Here is a 17,045-nt window from a genome sequence, read left to right as displayed (position 1 = left end):
GCTGAGAAACAGAAACTAAGATCCATGAGATCCATACTTGTACACAACCCTAGTTGTTTTCTCCACAAATGGCAGAGCTTTGGAGGTGTAGGTCTGTCCAGCCTGTCCACTAAGCTTTAGTATTTCCTGCAGAAGGCCCCGTTGATTGCATGGACTACCCAATCCCCATACTGGAAATTATGTGGCATAGATTATGATGTATTTATTAAGACAAGACAAAAACCATGGGTTCTTTCTGATTTTAATACAGAATTTTGGTTGTTGACTGATTGATGTAACACCTGCGGGTTCTACTAGGAGCTTGTCTTTAACAAGTGAGTTTAAGATTCAAATAGCCTTAGGTTTGAGTTCATCTAGCCTCAGGTTTGTTGTAAAAGAAAAGAGACTAGAGATCTCTTTCTTTTGGCTACAGGCAGCAAAGATGGAGTGAGGTTTATGGTCAAACAAGACTTGTTTCAACAGGGGTGATAGAGTAGATTTTGGTGATGTGTTTACTTTAGGTTCTTCATAAATAAGGAAGCAGGGCTATGGGAGTTTAAGAGGCTGCTGTAATAGAAGCTGAAAGTAGGAAATAAGAGGGGGGGGGGGCATAAGAGAACTCACCTAGGAATCCTCTTAGATTTGAAGGAAGTCCACCTGTAGGAGAACCCGCATCGGAAAACATAAGGAATTCACCTTTTCATGTGGGCAAATCAGTCTCCATTACTTGACTACTGTAAGTCCACCTGGCATCAGCAAAAAAGCTAGAGGAGGAGAGGGGAATCCGCTCATTGTACATTCAAAATCCAGCAGTTATATATTTTGAGTGTGGGCTACGGTAGAACTCCTCTCTCTCCCCCCCCTCCTCTTCAAAAGTCAAAACAAGGGGACAGAGGTGCCCTTCACGTGGAGAGGAGAGAGGGAGAGACTCATGGGAATGCTAGCATAACCACATGCCATGGCAGTGCTATTCTTCCTCCATAAATGATAAAATGACTAGTTATATACCAATAGTAACTTGATGCTTATCCCCTTGATAGTGATCCAGAGGGGCTTAGAAACTTCCTCATTTGGAACTTTGCCAACTTAAAGATAATATGCTCATCTAGGACCTGTAATGCTGCGGATCTAAGACCTACATCCTCTAGAAGCCCAAGTAGCATCTCAAGTAGTAGCAGTTCCTGTAGTTAGTTTTCTTAGCTTTCTTTGTAACTCTATCGTGGCTCAACTTATGTTAGTGGTACGATTAGTTTTTTCAACCTCTTTTCGTACCTCTATCAGTCTATTGAAACATCCGTTCAATTATGGTTTAATTAGTGATTTGGTCCAATTGGAGGTCATGTTATTACTTAGGTTATCAGATGACATAGTTAGAATTAACCAGTAATTCCATAGCCTTGCACTATGGCCGGCCCTATATAAAGACCACAAGATGGGCATAGTAATACAACTCAGAATTTTGGTCTTATTGCTCAGGCAAGTTGCTGCTGCCATCGTTCCATTGTGCGAGATTATATGTAGTGTAGTGAGTGAGACCTAAAGGGTGGTGAAATTGTTGAGGATATCCTGTCAACTCCTTGTCCCTTCGAGGCCTGGGAGGTCCAAATCAAGCTGCCCTTTCAATGATGTTGAATATTTCCTCCACTTACTAGGTTTGAATACGAGTTACAAACTCAATAGGGCTGCTGCCATTAAGCGCTGCAACCATAGTGAGTTATACATATATCTGAATTTCTGCAATTATCTTCTAATCTTCTAGAAAAAACACACACAAGGTGTTTTTGGAGGAGAAACCTGCCTAGCCAAATATGGCTATCAGATCATCATACCCTGCCTAGTCTCTTATTCGACCTATACTTCATCCAAATCAGACCATTGTAACCGTGGATCCACATCTCTTCTTGAATTTTGAAATCCAATCAAAGACACTAATCAGTCAAACTCCATTACGGTCCCATCTAACCATTAACTTGCTCTCAGAATTTGACCACAAACATCATCCTTACAGATCCCAATTTGGTCCACCTTGCTGCCCCATCCAATCTGCTAAAACATATAACCATAGTTCTTGAAAGTCCTATATTTCACCCAAAACTCTGATCTTTATGGAACCTGCTTCTCACTATCAGAGTTGCCCAAATTTGGATGAAGCATCCTTATCCGTTCCCCTAGACATGATCCCAATTCTAATCCAATCAGCTCATCCAAAACTCTAAGAGAGAGATTCTAGAACAAAGCCCTAACCATCTCATAATTATAAGTAGGACAAATTACATATAGACCCCCTGTGTTTGCAATCAATTACATCTACTATCGCTGAAAAAAATTCAATTACAGATGCCCCCTATTGTTAAGAATTGAAAGCTATAAATGGACAGCTCTGCTGAAGCAGTAAGGGGGTGTCTGTAATTGATTTTTTCCTTGGGTAGTAGATGTAATTGATTGCAAACACAAGGGGTCTATATGTAATTTGCTCTTATAAGTATGTTTCAACATGGAAATAACACCCAACTTATCAACCATAACCAAATGGTTTTCTCCTCAAGTTGGCTTTTAGATTGTTGCTAGTGATTGAAGATGCTGAGTGAATAATCAAATAGGGTGGATTAGGTTGTGGTTTTCATGTTAAAGGGAGCTACATGAAATAGGAAGAAGTAGGGATAAACTAGTGATATGTTTGGATGAAACTTGGATTGAAAGGAGGTTGCATAGTGCGGAGGATGCTCTCAAAGCTATACAGGATTTGACTGGGTTGAGGTTTGTTGATCCTTATGTCAAGAATTAGGGTTTCATGTAAAGAATTGATAGTTTCTAGAGTTAGAACTCTCAGTGGGCTGAATCTTGGAGATAGGTGGGCATATAGAGGTATATAATCCTCCAAGTTTGGGTGGAATTGGATGGCTAAATTGGAAGATATGGGGTTCCTTGTTTTTTTATGTTATAGGGACTTTGAAATTTCAACAGAAAAGTTAAAAAAGGTGATAAGAGAGGAGGAGGGGGTGTTTGCATCAAGCATACCTTGATGGAGGGGCGTTGGAGTTGATCGTGGAGGAGAGGGATGACAACCGAAGGTTGAATCCGCAACCACCTTGGTTGTAATTCACCTAGAATCCCAGGCCTCCAGACTCATGAAAGAACCAGTCCGGCCTATTTCTGATCGGACAATTCTCAAATGGAAATGACAGCAAAGCTGAAGCAAATACTCAATATTTAATCTATATTCTTCCCATTCCATGTGGCTGTGATGGCTGGCTATATGTAGCTTTACATGGGAAATCCTCCTTGGATTAGGAGTTAAATGCCAACTGAAGTAGAACTTTCAAGTTGGACAAAAGTTGGACACTTGAACTTAAATCGGAAAATAAATCCCAACAGCTATTAAAATGTGAAATGACCTATCTACTCTTACCTTAAATTGGATGAGAAAGTGGAACAATTGAACCAATTAAACCTGGACGCTTGAACTTAAATAGTTAAATAAATCGCCCCAACAGCTATTAAAATGTGAAATGACCCATCCACTTTTACCTTGAATTGGACGAGAAATTAAAACAATTGAACCAATATAACAATGAAGAATGGTTCAATTAAAAACGTAAAAAAGGACTGAAATAAAACTATGGGGAGACAGAGTACTTTTGTACTCTACTCGTATATCCATGGTCTATTATGTTGGCTGATAGCGTCAGTAATGCATGGATGAAGGCCCGGTATCTATACGACCCAACCTTAGGGCTCCATGGAAAATGGACCCAACATGGTGCTGGATCACAATTTATGGAAACTCAAATATGGTGACAAATAGAGATTTTTCTCTGCGTTACTTGTTTTTCCTTATTATGTTCACTTTAATGTCCCCCCTTCCTTCTTCTCTCTCTCTCCCCCTATCTTGGCTAATTCTTTTAAATATGGAACTTTGCAGGCTATTAGCGTGTGCGAAAGTTTCAGATTATTTGCTACAGTGTCAATGTCTAAGGGTGATATCTCTCAGAATACAGAAGGTTGGTGAATGGAATCATTTTTGTTCTTCTCTGCTCTTCATTGATTTTTCTCTTTCTATTTTAGATACTCTCTGTGTTTTTTCCCCTTTCAAATATATTTGATTGAAGAAATTGCTATTGTTGTGAGTATTCTACTTCCCAGAATTGGTTCCAAAATTAACTGTGACATGAAATAAACGAAACAGTGTTGTCTGGTCTGATGTAGCCTCAACTGAATGATGGCCAGTTAATGGAGATCTTATAACTGAAACAGCTCAATGGACTATAGGTTAGGTCAAGGGTAGTTTATGGTGTATTGGGTACTTTTGTGGATGATCTCAAATGGGTTTTTGAGGTTATGGCTTAGATTGGAATAATGTTAATGCAACGATGTACTGGTAAAGGAAGAGTTTTAATGGGTTTCATGCGGAACAAGTTTTAAACTAGAAAAAGGTTTATGATATGATTCTTGGTGTGTTTTAGAGGATGATTCTGTGGGATTACAGATTAAATATTGAGTTGTTTCTTCAGCTCTGGAGTGTTATTTCTTTGAGAATTGTCTCATCAGGAAGTTTCATTTGCAGCTCATGTCCCAATGTTTTAGGTCCATTAAGTTGGTTGGTTACAAGGGGAACCAATCCAATGAAGGCCCAACCCATACATACATCGACCGTAGGTGGTCTCCAAACAAAGAAAGGCTTCTTTGGTGCTAGATCTGCATCACCAAATGGGCGACTTGAGTTTTTTTTATCCATCATTCAGTTGGTTTTGGTGTTATTTTGTTGGCCCTAGGTTTTACACCCTACTGGTACACATGGTAAATCTGGAAGGGGGGGGGTATGAGGGTATCTAGTACTAATTTTAAATTATTTTGCTATCACATTCTTTACCAACTTTTAATGTTAAAATTGACAGAAAAGGGGAGCTTGACAGAGCAAGTTGTTGACATTAAAATAATTAAAGTTAACACCTTATGATGGTGAGGAAACCAATGTTGTAGTGACCAAGGTGATGGAGGGCTTCCAAGGCGCCTAGGCGACAAAGGTCCAATAAACCGACGACTAAGCATTCTGCTATTAATTTTTAGGCGGTCAAGGCATTCTAGTTTTAATCTTTTGATATTTGATCCAAATATCAGAAGTTATATAAAATTCTTAGCATTTAAATATGAAACATTTTGCAAACTTAATGAAATTTCATTCCTATAATTATTATATAATATTGAGAAATGAACATAGTCATTAACTTCAAACATAATCACATCACAGTCACAAACCAAACTTCAAAATTGAACAACCATAGGAGTTCCGTGAGGAAGAAGACTTTTGCAAGAGTGATTTAGGTTAGGGTTCTGTTTCGTGAATTCCTAAGGAAGAGTGTTTAAGTTTCGGGTTTTTTTTTTCACCTTATTTTACTTTTGATTTGATTCCATGTATCATAGTCCTATAATCAACGTGTACAACTAACCATTGATAACCTTTGATTAGAAACAAATGCAATTATATTCCATACCATTGATTTGGTATCTTTTTTATAAAAAAGATTTTAAAAAATAGAAACCAATAAAGCGGCCGCCTTGGTGACCAAGGCACCCACCTGGACACCTAGGCGACGCCTTGGGCGACAAAGTGACTGCTTTATTGGTTTCAAAAAAAGCAACGGTCACTTTGCCATGGCTGAGACAGCCGGACGCCTAGGCATTGCTTAAGCTAAGCCTTGACAACTATGGAGGAAACTCATCCTAGACTTGTTTAAATTGTGTTTGATAAGTTATGGAAATTGTAGCCATTTTATGGACTTAAGAAGAAGCATTGCCTAACGTTTAATTGTTGTTGGACAATCGACGGTTGTCATTGATGAAGTAATGAGATTTTGTATATTAACAGATTGGCTTTTAGTATTACCGATGAGATTCCATTGATTAGTTTGTTTTTTGTGTTCTTCCTGCTTAGATGACTATTCATAGCTACTACCTTGACACCAAAGAAGAGTTCGACTCAATGCTCTATTTCTGTCCTAGTTGAACCTGATTCAACATTAGAAGTATATTGATTGTTCCCCAATAACCAAATACCTTTGTCTGTAAAAACTGCTTATTTGATTCCATCTATAGATCCATTTTCTTCCCTATGAGTTCCAACTTCCATTATTGATAAGAATTCTAGATCTTATTGTTCATATATATATTAGCTATTACAGCAGCTTAAGCTACTATAGTGGCTCTTAAATTCCATTTCTGTACATACTATACCTTAACATCACCCCTTTCACTTGAAATAGGTGGTGAAAAATGTAGTTCCAGTTCAACTTCTTTGAATGATTGGTTGAGTTTGCGTCCCCAGATGCTTGTCGTCATGCTGAAATAATCTTTAACCGTATCCTGTATTACTGTAGCACGATTAGATAATTTAATTCTGAGCTATCAGATTTTATTTGTGATGTATCGACTCAAATGTTCTTTCCTTCAATTTTGCCGTTGAATATTTCATCCCTGCTTGGTCATTGTCAATGTCTTCCCTGCTGGTTTCTTCTGGGTAAAAGCTGGCCGACACTTACTTGTCCTCTATTCTCAATTGTTAAGGTCTTGACCATACTTTTCTTTGCTAATGGTCTAATGATCTTCTTGAGGCTTCCATTGCACCTACAGGCCTTAATTTGGCCTAAAAGCAACCAAAATGACCTACCGAATCTTGGCTGAAAATGCCATATTTCTGCAAAATCTCATTGGAACTTTGGTGTTTTGGTTATCTCAATGGGGCTGAAACACTAAGATGAGACGAGTTTTAGAGCCTTGGTTCTGAACCCCACTTGCTTCCTCATAGACTACTTGTTGATAGTTAATATCTCCTGCCTCAAGGAACTTGCATATTGTTGTGTCCTATGGGGCTGGAAGTTTCTTGATTCCGGTTCACTACCTACGCTTTTTGGGCTGGAGGCTTGTACAGCTCCACTCTCATTTCCCCTTCTATTCTTGCTCTCACCCCCTCTCTCCTCATCGGGCTTTTGGTAATTAGGGGGGGGGGGTAGAGAGACTACTTGGAATCAAATAAGATTTGAATTTTGTGCGCAACTGGTATTCTGAAGGTATTTTTAATGGACTAATTTGCCACGAATTCTTGGTATGCTCTGTTATCAACTATACGCGTTGCTTCTAATAACAGGCAGGATCTCCCTTGGCGTTCTATGGAGGAAAGTCATGATTGGGACATCAAGTAATAAAGATTTGCTAGACATAGTGAAGGCCTGGTATCCAGAGCTGGAGGTTGTTTCTGAGAAGCTCATAGGTATGCAATAGTTGTTCATGTTCGGTACAATTTTTGCTTCTTATGCATCTCATATGAGAACATGTAACTTTGAGTGCAGAAACCTTTGAAAGGGTTAATTCTGCCCCTCCACATCAATACGGTGGATCTCAGCTCAGAACTCCTGTTTCTTTTGGTTCTTTTGGCAAATTCTCGTTGAGGTAGGCTTTTTGATCGGGTGACCTTCCACATTTAAGTTGCTGTTTAGATGTATTTAACTCTTCTGCACTTTGGTTTGTGGTGTCAGGGATCTCCTAAAATGGTGTAAAAGAATTGGAGGTTTAAAATTCATCTCTGAGTGGCCTAGGTTGTCTGCTTATGATTGTAAAAGAATTTATAAGGAGGTTGAATAAGATCTAGTCCCAAAACCTTTTCGTCTTTTTATGCTGACGATAAACTCTGTATGATGATTATTCCACTATCTGTGTTTGTGTTTATCAGGCTGTTGATATTTTTGCTTCATCATCAGCTTCTGTTGAAAACCGTCTACTTATGATGAGAGAAATAGCAAAAATTTGGGAAGTACCTGTAACAGAGGCAGAAAGATTACATCCCCTTGATAAACCCTTAATTCAGGTGTTTGTTGTTCCTTTGAGCCCCTTTTAAAGAATGAGAAATCTCTTGGACCATTTTTAATTAAGTTTCTGTTGTCTTTTTTAAATTGCAGGATTTGCAGTCAGAATTACAAGTTGGACGGATTTCTCTTGAATGCACTAAAGTAAATTTCTGGGCAAGGCATTTATAGTGACTCATTTTTTAACCTTCTAGTATTCTAACCTTTGGGATTTGGGACGGGGTTGGTTCCTGGTGTTTTCCTGCAGTCCTGTTGCCAGACGGCACCTTTTGTGAATATTCGTAGTTCACTGCATATTCTTGAGAAGATAGCTTGTTCTGTCAAGTACAATGAGCCTGTTCTTCTGATTGGTGAAACTGGTACTGGAAAAACAACACTTGTACAGAATCTGGCAATGAGGCTTGGTCGAACGCTTACTGTGCTGGTATAATTCCTTCTTACAGATTTAATACTTATTGATGATGACTTCAGACATTCTATTTTTTTCTTCTTCTTCCAATTGAGCAATTAACTACCATGTTGTTCATGTTGCAGAACTTAAGCCAACAAAGTGATGTTGCTGATCTATTAGGTGGATACAAGCCTATTGATACACAGCGTGTATGCGTTGCACTTTATAGAGAGTTCAAGGGGCTGTTCGCTAAGACTTTTCCTGCAAAGGTATCTCTCATTTTAATGGTTTGCATTGGGTCATTTCTTTGTAAAGCTATTGGTTTCATCAGGAGGTAAAGCAGATATGGGTTTCATGAGATGATGCTTTCTTCACTATCTTTTGAATGTCTCTCACTAATAAATATGTTTTTTTTTTTTTTGATAAATATGTATTCTGATATTCAGGAAAATGAGGATTATTTTTTGCGACTGGAAGAACTTATTCGCACTAAGAAGTGGAAAACGGTATTGAATGGATTTCGGAAAGCTCTTAATGTTTTTAAGAATCAAGTCTATGAAGTGGGAGTGTCTGGATCTGGAACAAAGCGGAAGAGACCTCTGGGTGATGAACTCCCCAAAGTTTGGGATAGTTTCTCTATCAAACTTGACAATGTTCGTAGGCAGTTGAGTGCCTCAAATTGCATGGCTTTCTCATTTGTAGAAGGAGCCTTTGTGACAGCACTCAGAAATGGTCACTGGATTTTGCTTGACGAAGTGAATTTGGCCCCTCCAGAGACGTTGCAGAGAATTATTGGGGTTCTGGAAGGAGAGCAGGGTTCAATTTGTTTGACTGAGAGGGGAGATGTCAACTACATTGATCGTCATCCTGATTTTCGTATATTTTCTTGCATGAATCCTGCAACTGATGCTGGAAAACGGGACTTACCATTTTCGCTGAGGAGTAGGTTCACGGAATATTTTGTTGATGATGTCTTGGACGATGAAGATTTATGTCTCTTTGTCAATCAGTTTATGGATGAGCACCGTCCTAATAGAAGAGAAATAGTCAATAAAGTCGTAAAATTTTACAAAATAGCTAAGAAAGAATCTGAAGAGAGGCTGCAGGATGGGGCCAACCAGAAGCCCCAGTATAGTTTGAGGTCTCTTTACCGTGCACTAGAATATACGAAGAAGGCGGAAAGGCACTTTTTATTCGAAAAGGCACTTCATGATGGATTTTGTATGTTTTTTCTTACAATGCTGGATGGACCAAGTGCAAAAATTATGAACAGTATGTTATCGTCATATTTATTAGGTGGGAATTTACCCCCAATTGTTCCCTTTGATAGTTACCTTCTGAACAGAGGGAACCTCAGGTCTGATGCTTTCTCAGAGAATTATATTTTGACAAGAAGTGTGAAGGAGCATCTTAGGAACCTTGCACGTGCTGTTTTGATTAGAAGGTACCCCGTTCTATTACAAGGGCCAACTTCTAGTGGGAAGACTAGCCTTGTCCGGTATCTGTCTTCAATCACTGGTCATGAATTTGTACGAATAAATAATCATGAACACACTGATCTCCAGGAGTATTTAGGTTCCTATATAACTGATTGTTATGGGAAGCTTGTCTTTCAAGAAGGTGTTTTGGTTAAGGCTGTCCGCAATGGATACTGGATTGTTTTGGATGAACTTAACCTGGCACCATCAGATGTGCTGGAAGCACTAAACCGGTTATTAGATGACAATAGAGAGCTTTTTATACCGGAACTCCAGGAAACAGTTAAAGCACATCCTGATTTTATGCTTTTTGCTACTCAAAATCCCCCAACTTTTTATGGTGGGCGTAAAATGCTGTCTAGAGCATTTCGTAACCGTTTTGTGGAGATTCATGTTGATGAAATCCCAGAAGTTGAGCTAAGTTCGATACTGGAAAAGAGGTGCAAAATCCCTGAAACTTATGCTAAAAAGATGGTTTATGTAATGAAGGATTTGCAGCTGCATAGACAGAGCAGCAAAGTGTTTGCTGGGAAACATGGCTTTATTACCCCCCGTGATTTGTTTCGATGGGCTGATCGTTTCCGGATGTTTGGGAGTTCCCTTGAAGATTTGGCAAAAGACGGCTATATTCTTTTGGCCGAAAGGTTACGGGATGAAAATGAGAAGGAAGTTGTTGAAGAGATTTTGAAGAGGCATATTTCGAATAGATTTGTCAAGGATGACTTATACATTCAGGTTTGTTGCCCCCGCTAGCCAGTTTTGTGTAGTAGTGTGTTTTCATTTGGCCACAGTGCTTAATGTGACAAAAATTTTAATGTATTTTACTTGTCACAGCTGGAATATGGAATGATTTCAATGATTTTTGTTTTAAGTTGGTATCATTGTGGGTGGCTTTTTTTTTGGGGGGGGGGTAAAATTTCTGTATGACTTCAGCCTATTTGTTTGGAATGGTCAAACACATTTCTTCTTTATTTGTTACGAGTATGGGCTAGAAAGTTTTCTTGGCATGAAGCTAAATCACTTTTTAAGTTTTAATAATTAATATCATTAGGCTAGTCCAATTTGTTCTTTTCGAGATGTGTGTGTATGCACGCCTGACCTTCCGCAGAACCAACTAAGTGCTGGAACCCTGTCCTCTGGGTGTCACCTAATTTGTTTAATGAGTCAATTATACTTGTGTCGGATTATCTGAGGCTTGATTTGTATCTTCCTCTTTTTAATCTGGGTGGAAAAATGTTATCTCTTGTTATGCATGGAACTTGAAAAATTAGCTGGAAAATTATAAAAACAGGCTTGCTGTTCTGTCTTACTTGTTTTAATCTGGTTGGAAAAATGTTCTCTCTTGTTATGCATGAAACTTGAAGAGTTAGCTGGGTACAAAGACAGGTTTGCTATGCTGAATTGCTGATATTTATTTTATCACTTACTATTTCAGGAGCCAGCTGGTTGCTGCAACAACTCAGGTTTATCAGAAAATCTGGGGAAGTATGTGTCTAATTATTTCCCATCTAATTAATTCTTTCCCTGGTGTATTTGCTTGTGGATTGTGATTACTTGTAAGTGCCTTGCACTAATAAATGTGATACCTTGCAGTATTGTGTGGACTAAAAGTATGAGGAGGTTGTTTTTCCTTGTTGAGCGTTGCTACAAAATGCATGAGCCCGTCCTCCTTGTTGGTGAGACTGGTGGTGGGAAGACCACTGTTTGCCAGTTACTTAGCAATTTTTTGCAATTAAGATTGCATATTTTGAATTGCCATCAGTACACAGAAACATCAGATTTTCTTGGGGTGCGTTCATCACCATAGATTCCTGAACTGCTCATGGTTTGCAATTTTATGTTTGTGATGATATCAGGAGCTTGTGGATGTTAATGCAATGGTAATGACATTCTCAGGGGTTCTATCCGGTACGGGACAGGTCAAGGTTAGCTGAAGACTTCAAGCATCTTGTTGATCGGTTGTATCTGTCTAAGATACTGTTGCACTTTCCGGAAGATATTGTATGTTAATCACTTTCTACATTATGTGTTTATTCTCTGTCGCTGCTGGTGCTGTTACTGCTACTACTAAACTTGTCCATTTGTCCTTTTGCAGAAATTATCTTCTGATATAATCCATGCTGCTTCAACTCTTGATCAGCTTTCTGTGATTATAAATAGCTACAAACAAGGTGTTGTCTCTTATCCTCATGTCACATCAGATGACCTTGATAATTTTGAGAAAGTTAAACTTGCACTGGTAGAGCTTCACCAGAAGTGGCAGACCATATTTACATGGCAAGATGGGCCTCTTGTACGAGCAATGAAAGATGGAGATCTGCTTCTTTTGGATGAGATCTCCTTGGCTGATGATAGTGTTCTTGAAAGACTAAACAGTGTATTGGAACCTGAAAGAAAATTGGTGCGTCATATTTCTATCTTAAAATATCGTTTCTTGATATCCAGCTAGGATTTCTCCTCCAACGGGTATAAGTTTTTAAGTATTGGGTGCATCTTCCAGTCTATATGGAATGCTGTGAAAGAAATTGGAGAACTCATGCAGAAGTTATCAAATTTTTTTTGATCTTGTTGTGCAAGATGGATTTAAAAACTGAAATTTCATACCTTGTGTGTATGATGTCTATGTGCTCGGGATGGTATCAGTTAGACAGTTTGATCTCCCTTGTCTAGATTTATAAATCTGTACATATTGCACACTGAACAAGGTTATATTGCTTGAAGTTGAATTGCTTTAGTTCACTATGGATGCAGAATACTTTTAGCCTTGGATTTTACTTGGCCATCTGGATGGGCACAAGTGGTCTTAATTCATTAAGGGAAAAATTTCAGTAGCATATATATATATATATATTGTGCAAGTCCAGTGGCAAAAGATTTATACTTAATTCATTAAGGGCAAAACATTTGTTTGGACATAAGACACAACATAACCCTAAAAATGGCTTTCGTTTCTTTTGTTTTACAGAAACATTTCCCCCCCCCCCCCCCATGTTACCATACGAAATCCAGGATGCGGAAACATAAAAAACACAAGAAACAAAAAAATCTGTGCCTGACCTTAAAATGTGAAAAAAAGAAAAAAAGGATCATTATGTTATAAAGCCTAAATTTTAATTGTTTGGTCCTTCCTTGTCTCTATGGTTGGTCAAAGCATTCTGTTTTAATTCAGTGCCATTTGAAAAATGTTCCACTTTTCACATGGTAGAAGGATAGATTCCATGGTTTTGTTTTTTTTATTTTTATTTTTTCCCCTTTTTTGGGTGTGTGTGTGTGGGGTTCCCCCCCCCCCCCCTTCAGTTGTATCTACTTTGTTTATTGATTTGTACAATGTTTGAGGCCTTCTATTATAGATACTTCATTTTAGTTTGTTGTCACTTCATTTGGTTCAAGTTTTAGTTCCTTGTTTACTTTGTCTTTTGGGATTATTTTTCTGCCCTGACTTCTTTCTTTGTTGTCACTTTCAGTCTTTGGCTGAGAAAGGTGGTCCTGTTTTGGAGGAGATAACTGCCCATCCAAAATTCTTCCTTCTTGCCACAATGAATCCTGGTGGTGATTATGGGAAGAAGGAATTGTCTCCAGCTCTCCGAAATCGGTTCACTGAGATATGGGTTCCCGCTGTTAGTGATACAAATGAGCTTAGAAGTATTGCTGTGCAAAGGTAATAATCAAAAGCGACAAAGAATGTGTATAACATAAACTTCTAGGACTGTTTTCTAGTCGATTTTTCTTACTTCCATTGCTGCAGATTTACGAAATCTGAACTCGTATACATTGCGGATCCAATGCTAAACTTCTGGGAGGTATGTACTGTATTCATTCCCCAATAAATTTTTTCCCCCTCAAGTATCTTTAAAGCATAATAATATTAAGAAGAAAAACACAGGCACATGGCTCATTTTAGCATCATAATAGTAAAGGTGACAATGCGATCCAAGGTGGTGGTGAGGTGCCAAAGTGCTTAGGCAACAAAGAGCCAAGTTTTATTTGGGAGGGTTATGCAGACGTCCCCTGGACTTGGGCTAGATTAAGAACGGGGATGAAGTGTTGGGAAAACAACCTCATACACCCCTTTGGTTCCTCTAAAGCTCAAAAGTAACAGTTCATTAGGAATAAACTCTTGAGTGATGGCATGGCATGTAACCTAGATGAGATCTTTATGCTTCCTAATGTAGACCTTAAGAATAGGCTGCTATTATTTGTTGGCTGTGATAGAAGAGGAGAACTAGAATAATAGGAAGATGTAGGGAGTAAGCAGGGAAAGGGGGAAGGAAATCCACAGTCTAATTATTGAATAAAAGTCAATTCTATTCAATTCACTCTTAACAATGGTAGGTTACAACCATTTATTTGAACCCTGGGGGGGGGGGCACATCCGAGTTCAAGATGAAACTCACTACGAAGTGCAACTCAAAAGTCTTCATCTAACTTCCTCTTACATAGCAAAACTGATCCAATTAAAAAACTGAAACAATAAAATACTAAATTAACTAATTGCAACCCTTCTTGCACCAAAAATCTTGGACTAGTTCTTGTTGGGTTTGGGTTTCCAAATTCTAGCTTGCTAGTGCAACCAATCTATTGATATTGCATCTTACTCAAATCCTTTCTTCAGCCCTAGCCATATTTCCCTTTTCTTCCCATGTATGATTCCTCCTTTCTTCCACAGCTCATGCAATCGATAGCTCTTGGATCTGTGCAGTTTTAGTGGGTTTTTTTTCCATTGGACATTATTACTGAATGAAAAATGAAAAAAGGGGGAAGTCAGTTGAAAGAGGAAACTGTAATTAGCTACATAACACTGAATAAATAACATGTGTTGAATACAATGGCAGAATTTAGGTAATTAAGTTCATCAATCGAAATCATATAGAAAACCAGATTATCAACATTCAATGGTGGTGAAAACAGAGGAAACTAACTTGGAAAAATAGGTATAGGTCTTGCTTTCCTTCCAAGTCACGGTATGAGGTGGTTACTTACTCGTTGACCCAATAGGGACAAAGCTTGTTTTACTACACCATCTTCTTTATTTGCCTTTTGATCTTGTTTTTTCTCCCCAATTCAAAGTGTCCACTCCTCTTATCTGATTCTTTCGTCCCTTTTCTTAGTCTTTTTCTTCATTCTATTTCTTGTCACAGTTACTGGTCCCCTTTTTTTATTTGGGGCATTTGTTGCAGCCCATTTGGTATTTATTTTCCTCTTCCCTGGACCCTCATATTTTGATATTCTGTGCAGTGTTTACAAATCCTATACCAGTCCAGACTTACAAATCTGAGACTAAAGCACAACCTGGATTGTGAGATTTTTTTTACCCTGGTTCTTGAACTCCTGTGCTACTCATTTTAGGCTTTTAGCAATTAAAACCTAGTTTGGAGTTTATTAGTTGTTGTTTCCAGTAGCCCTTCTATTTATGAATGTTGTAATACAGAGATACAGTAAAATATTAAGAAGGGTAAATGTGTCTGTCTTTAGAATATTTTATTGTAATACTCCCACATCGGGAATATCTTTTTTCCTCCGTCATATTATTATTATAAATAAAGCCTGGCTATGTCACTTAGACATGAGTCAGGATTTCTTGGACCATTCAACAATGAAATATGCCTACAATTAGGATTCAGTTTGAGCTTTTCCCGGGCAAGTTTCTTAGCTGCAAGATAAGGAATTCACTAATGTGACATCTCAGCATCTCTCTTTGTAGGTAGAAGTTGAGATGATGATGACTGGATCACACCATATTATATTTACTGTTCTTGAGAGTCAAGGGAATGAGTGGGACAGGTGGGAAGAGGAGACAGACTTGCAAAGCTGGAGAAGGAGAAGAAGATTGATTGTTGTCAGCGTGAGGGAGGAAACTCAAAGACATGAGGATTTAAGCCATTTTAAGTCCAAGTTTATGCCATGTCATCAGTTAACAATCATTTTCAATCGACTGTTGTTTATTAGACATTATTAGGAAATAAGGGGGCCTATAAGGTGGTGTCTTCAGACCTCGTATTTATTAATATTTTGGCCAAAGTTTAGGGGTGTCATAATGACCTGATGGATCGACCTATTTACCTAATTGAAGTTTATATACATGTATCTTACGTTCGCCTACGAGGTCATTGTGAGATTTGGGATTTTTGCTCTAGGGTTTTGGGTAAGAGTTCTTGTAATGCCGTTTTGGTGATTGGTTGAGAGATCTTCACTCTGTTCTTCTTCTACATATTGGAAAGTTCTTCTTCACCCGTGGAAGTAGCACACCGCATTGGTGTGTTAACCACGTTGAATCTTTGTGTGTTTTCATTTTGCTTTTGTTCAATTCGTGTTTTCTTGGTGTTTGTTTTAACATAGGGGAGATGATACAACTTAACTTACCCTAAGAATTGTACATGTATCCATTCCATCAAGAATTTCCTATTTAGAGAGTCATAGGTTTTGTGTAGGTCCGCCTTCAACACTGCTGATGTGATGACGCCTTCTGGTCAATTCAGCTCACACAATATCGTGACCATGGTAGGAGATTTTGAGAGAGCTCATGGAAATCTCGCTTTTCCAACCCAGCGAGATGAGACCAGGGTTGAAACCTGGTTTTTACCCCTACTCGACCAGGGATGTTGGTCCAAGCTGAGATCATGGTTCAATGAGGGATGTCGGTCAAGCTAAGATATTGGTTTAACCAAGGATCTTGGTTAAAACCAAGGGAATTTTACTCCTTCTCGGTCGAGCCGAGACGATATTCCAAACCGTCTTGACTCTTTCTCTCCCTCCTCTCGCTTTCTACTTGACAGCACACCTGAAGGGTGACTTTGGCTTGATTTTTCACCTGAATCTCGCCGGATCTTTAGATGCAACACTCCTAAGGACTTTTTAGCACTTCTATATCAACAAAACCATATCACTCAAGGCCATTTGAAGGTGTTCTTTAAGCAAGGTGATATTTTGTGAGGGATGGTATTCTTGAGCACCTCATTGAGTCGGATGGACAACATAGAGCTGCTGGTAGAGCACCTTCAGGACATGGTCGTGGTGTTGGTGGTGGGAGTTGGGCCTTATTGATTTCGTCTCACCTGCTGTTTTGAAGCTATGATTTATGAACTTATCATGATTGTACTACTGTATTCTCGAGAGTCGACAATGATGATGTTGTATTCTACTCATAGATGAAACTTTGAAATAATTGAAGTTATGTGATGTATTTTATCACTTTGTTTTCATTTCTATCAATTAATTTCATGTTTTAAAACAGTGGATATTCGTTCCTGAGACAATCTTTGTTTCAAACTTAGGGTTGAGTTATAACTCATACATAGGGTTGTTTTCTCACAAATCTAAGGCCACTAGTGTGTTTAGAAGGCT

General features: G+C 38.5%; 1 protein-coding gene across 4 annotated transcripts in view; it reads left to right on the top strand.

The window, feature by feature from the left end:
* LOC149021545 (midasin-like protein) overlaps positions 1–17,045 on the top strand; it is a 117,690-nt gene that overhangs the window by 35,680 nt on the left and 64,965 nt on the right. For all 4 annotated transcript variants that reach the window (XM_089149763.1, XM_089149764.1, XM_089149765.1 and 1 more), the window contains 15 exons: positions 3,902–3,980; positions 7,121–7,243; positions 7,323–7,422; positions 7,509–7,605; positions 7,703–7,837; positions 7,929–7,979; positions 8,083–8,259; positions 8,370–8,495; positions 8,673–10,439; positions 11,140–11,189; positions 11,298–11,493; positions 11,601–11,705; positions 11,800–12,105; positions 13,169–13,362; positions 13,450–13,504. In XM_089149763.1, the coding sequence (XP_089005889.1) occupies positions 3,902–3,980; positions 7,121–7,243; positions 7,323–7,422; positions 7,509–7,605; positions 7,703–7,837; positions 7,929–7,979; positions 8,083–8,259; positions 8,370–8,495; positions 8,673–10,439; positions 11,140–11,189; positions 11,298–11,493; positions 11,601–11,705; positions 11,800–12,105; positions 13,169–13,362; positions 13,450–13,504 (3,561 nt within the window). The remainder of the gene's footprint in view (positions 1–3,901; positions 3,981–7,120; positions 7,244–7,322; positions 7,423–7,508; positions 7,606–7,702; positions 7,838–7,928; positions 7,980–8,082; positions 8,260–8,369; positions 8,496–8,672; positions 10,440–11,139; positions 11,190–11,297; positions 11,494–11,600; positions 11,706–11,799; positions 12,106–13,168; positions 13,363–13,449; positions 13,505–17,045) is intronic.

This window comes from Hakea prostrata, chromosome 3 (genome assembly GCF_041222555.1).
Source record: "Hakea prostrata isolate BN-2017 chromosome 3, UWA_Hpros_2, whole genome shotgun sequence".
Lineage (NCBI taxonomy): Eukaryota > Viridiplantae > Streptophyta > Magnoliopsida > Proteales > Proteaceae > Hakea > Hakea prostrata.
Note: the sequence above shows the minus strand (reverse complement) of the source record. Positions and strands in the feature narration are given on the sequence as shown.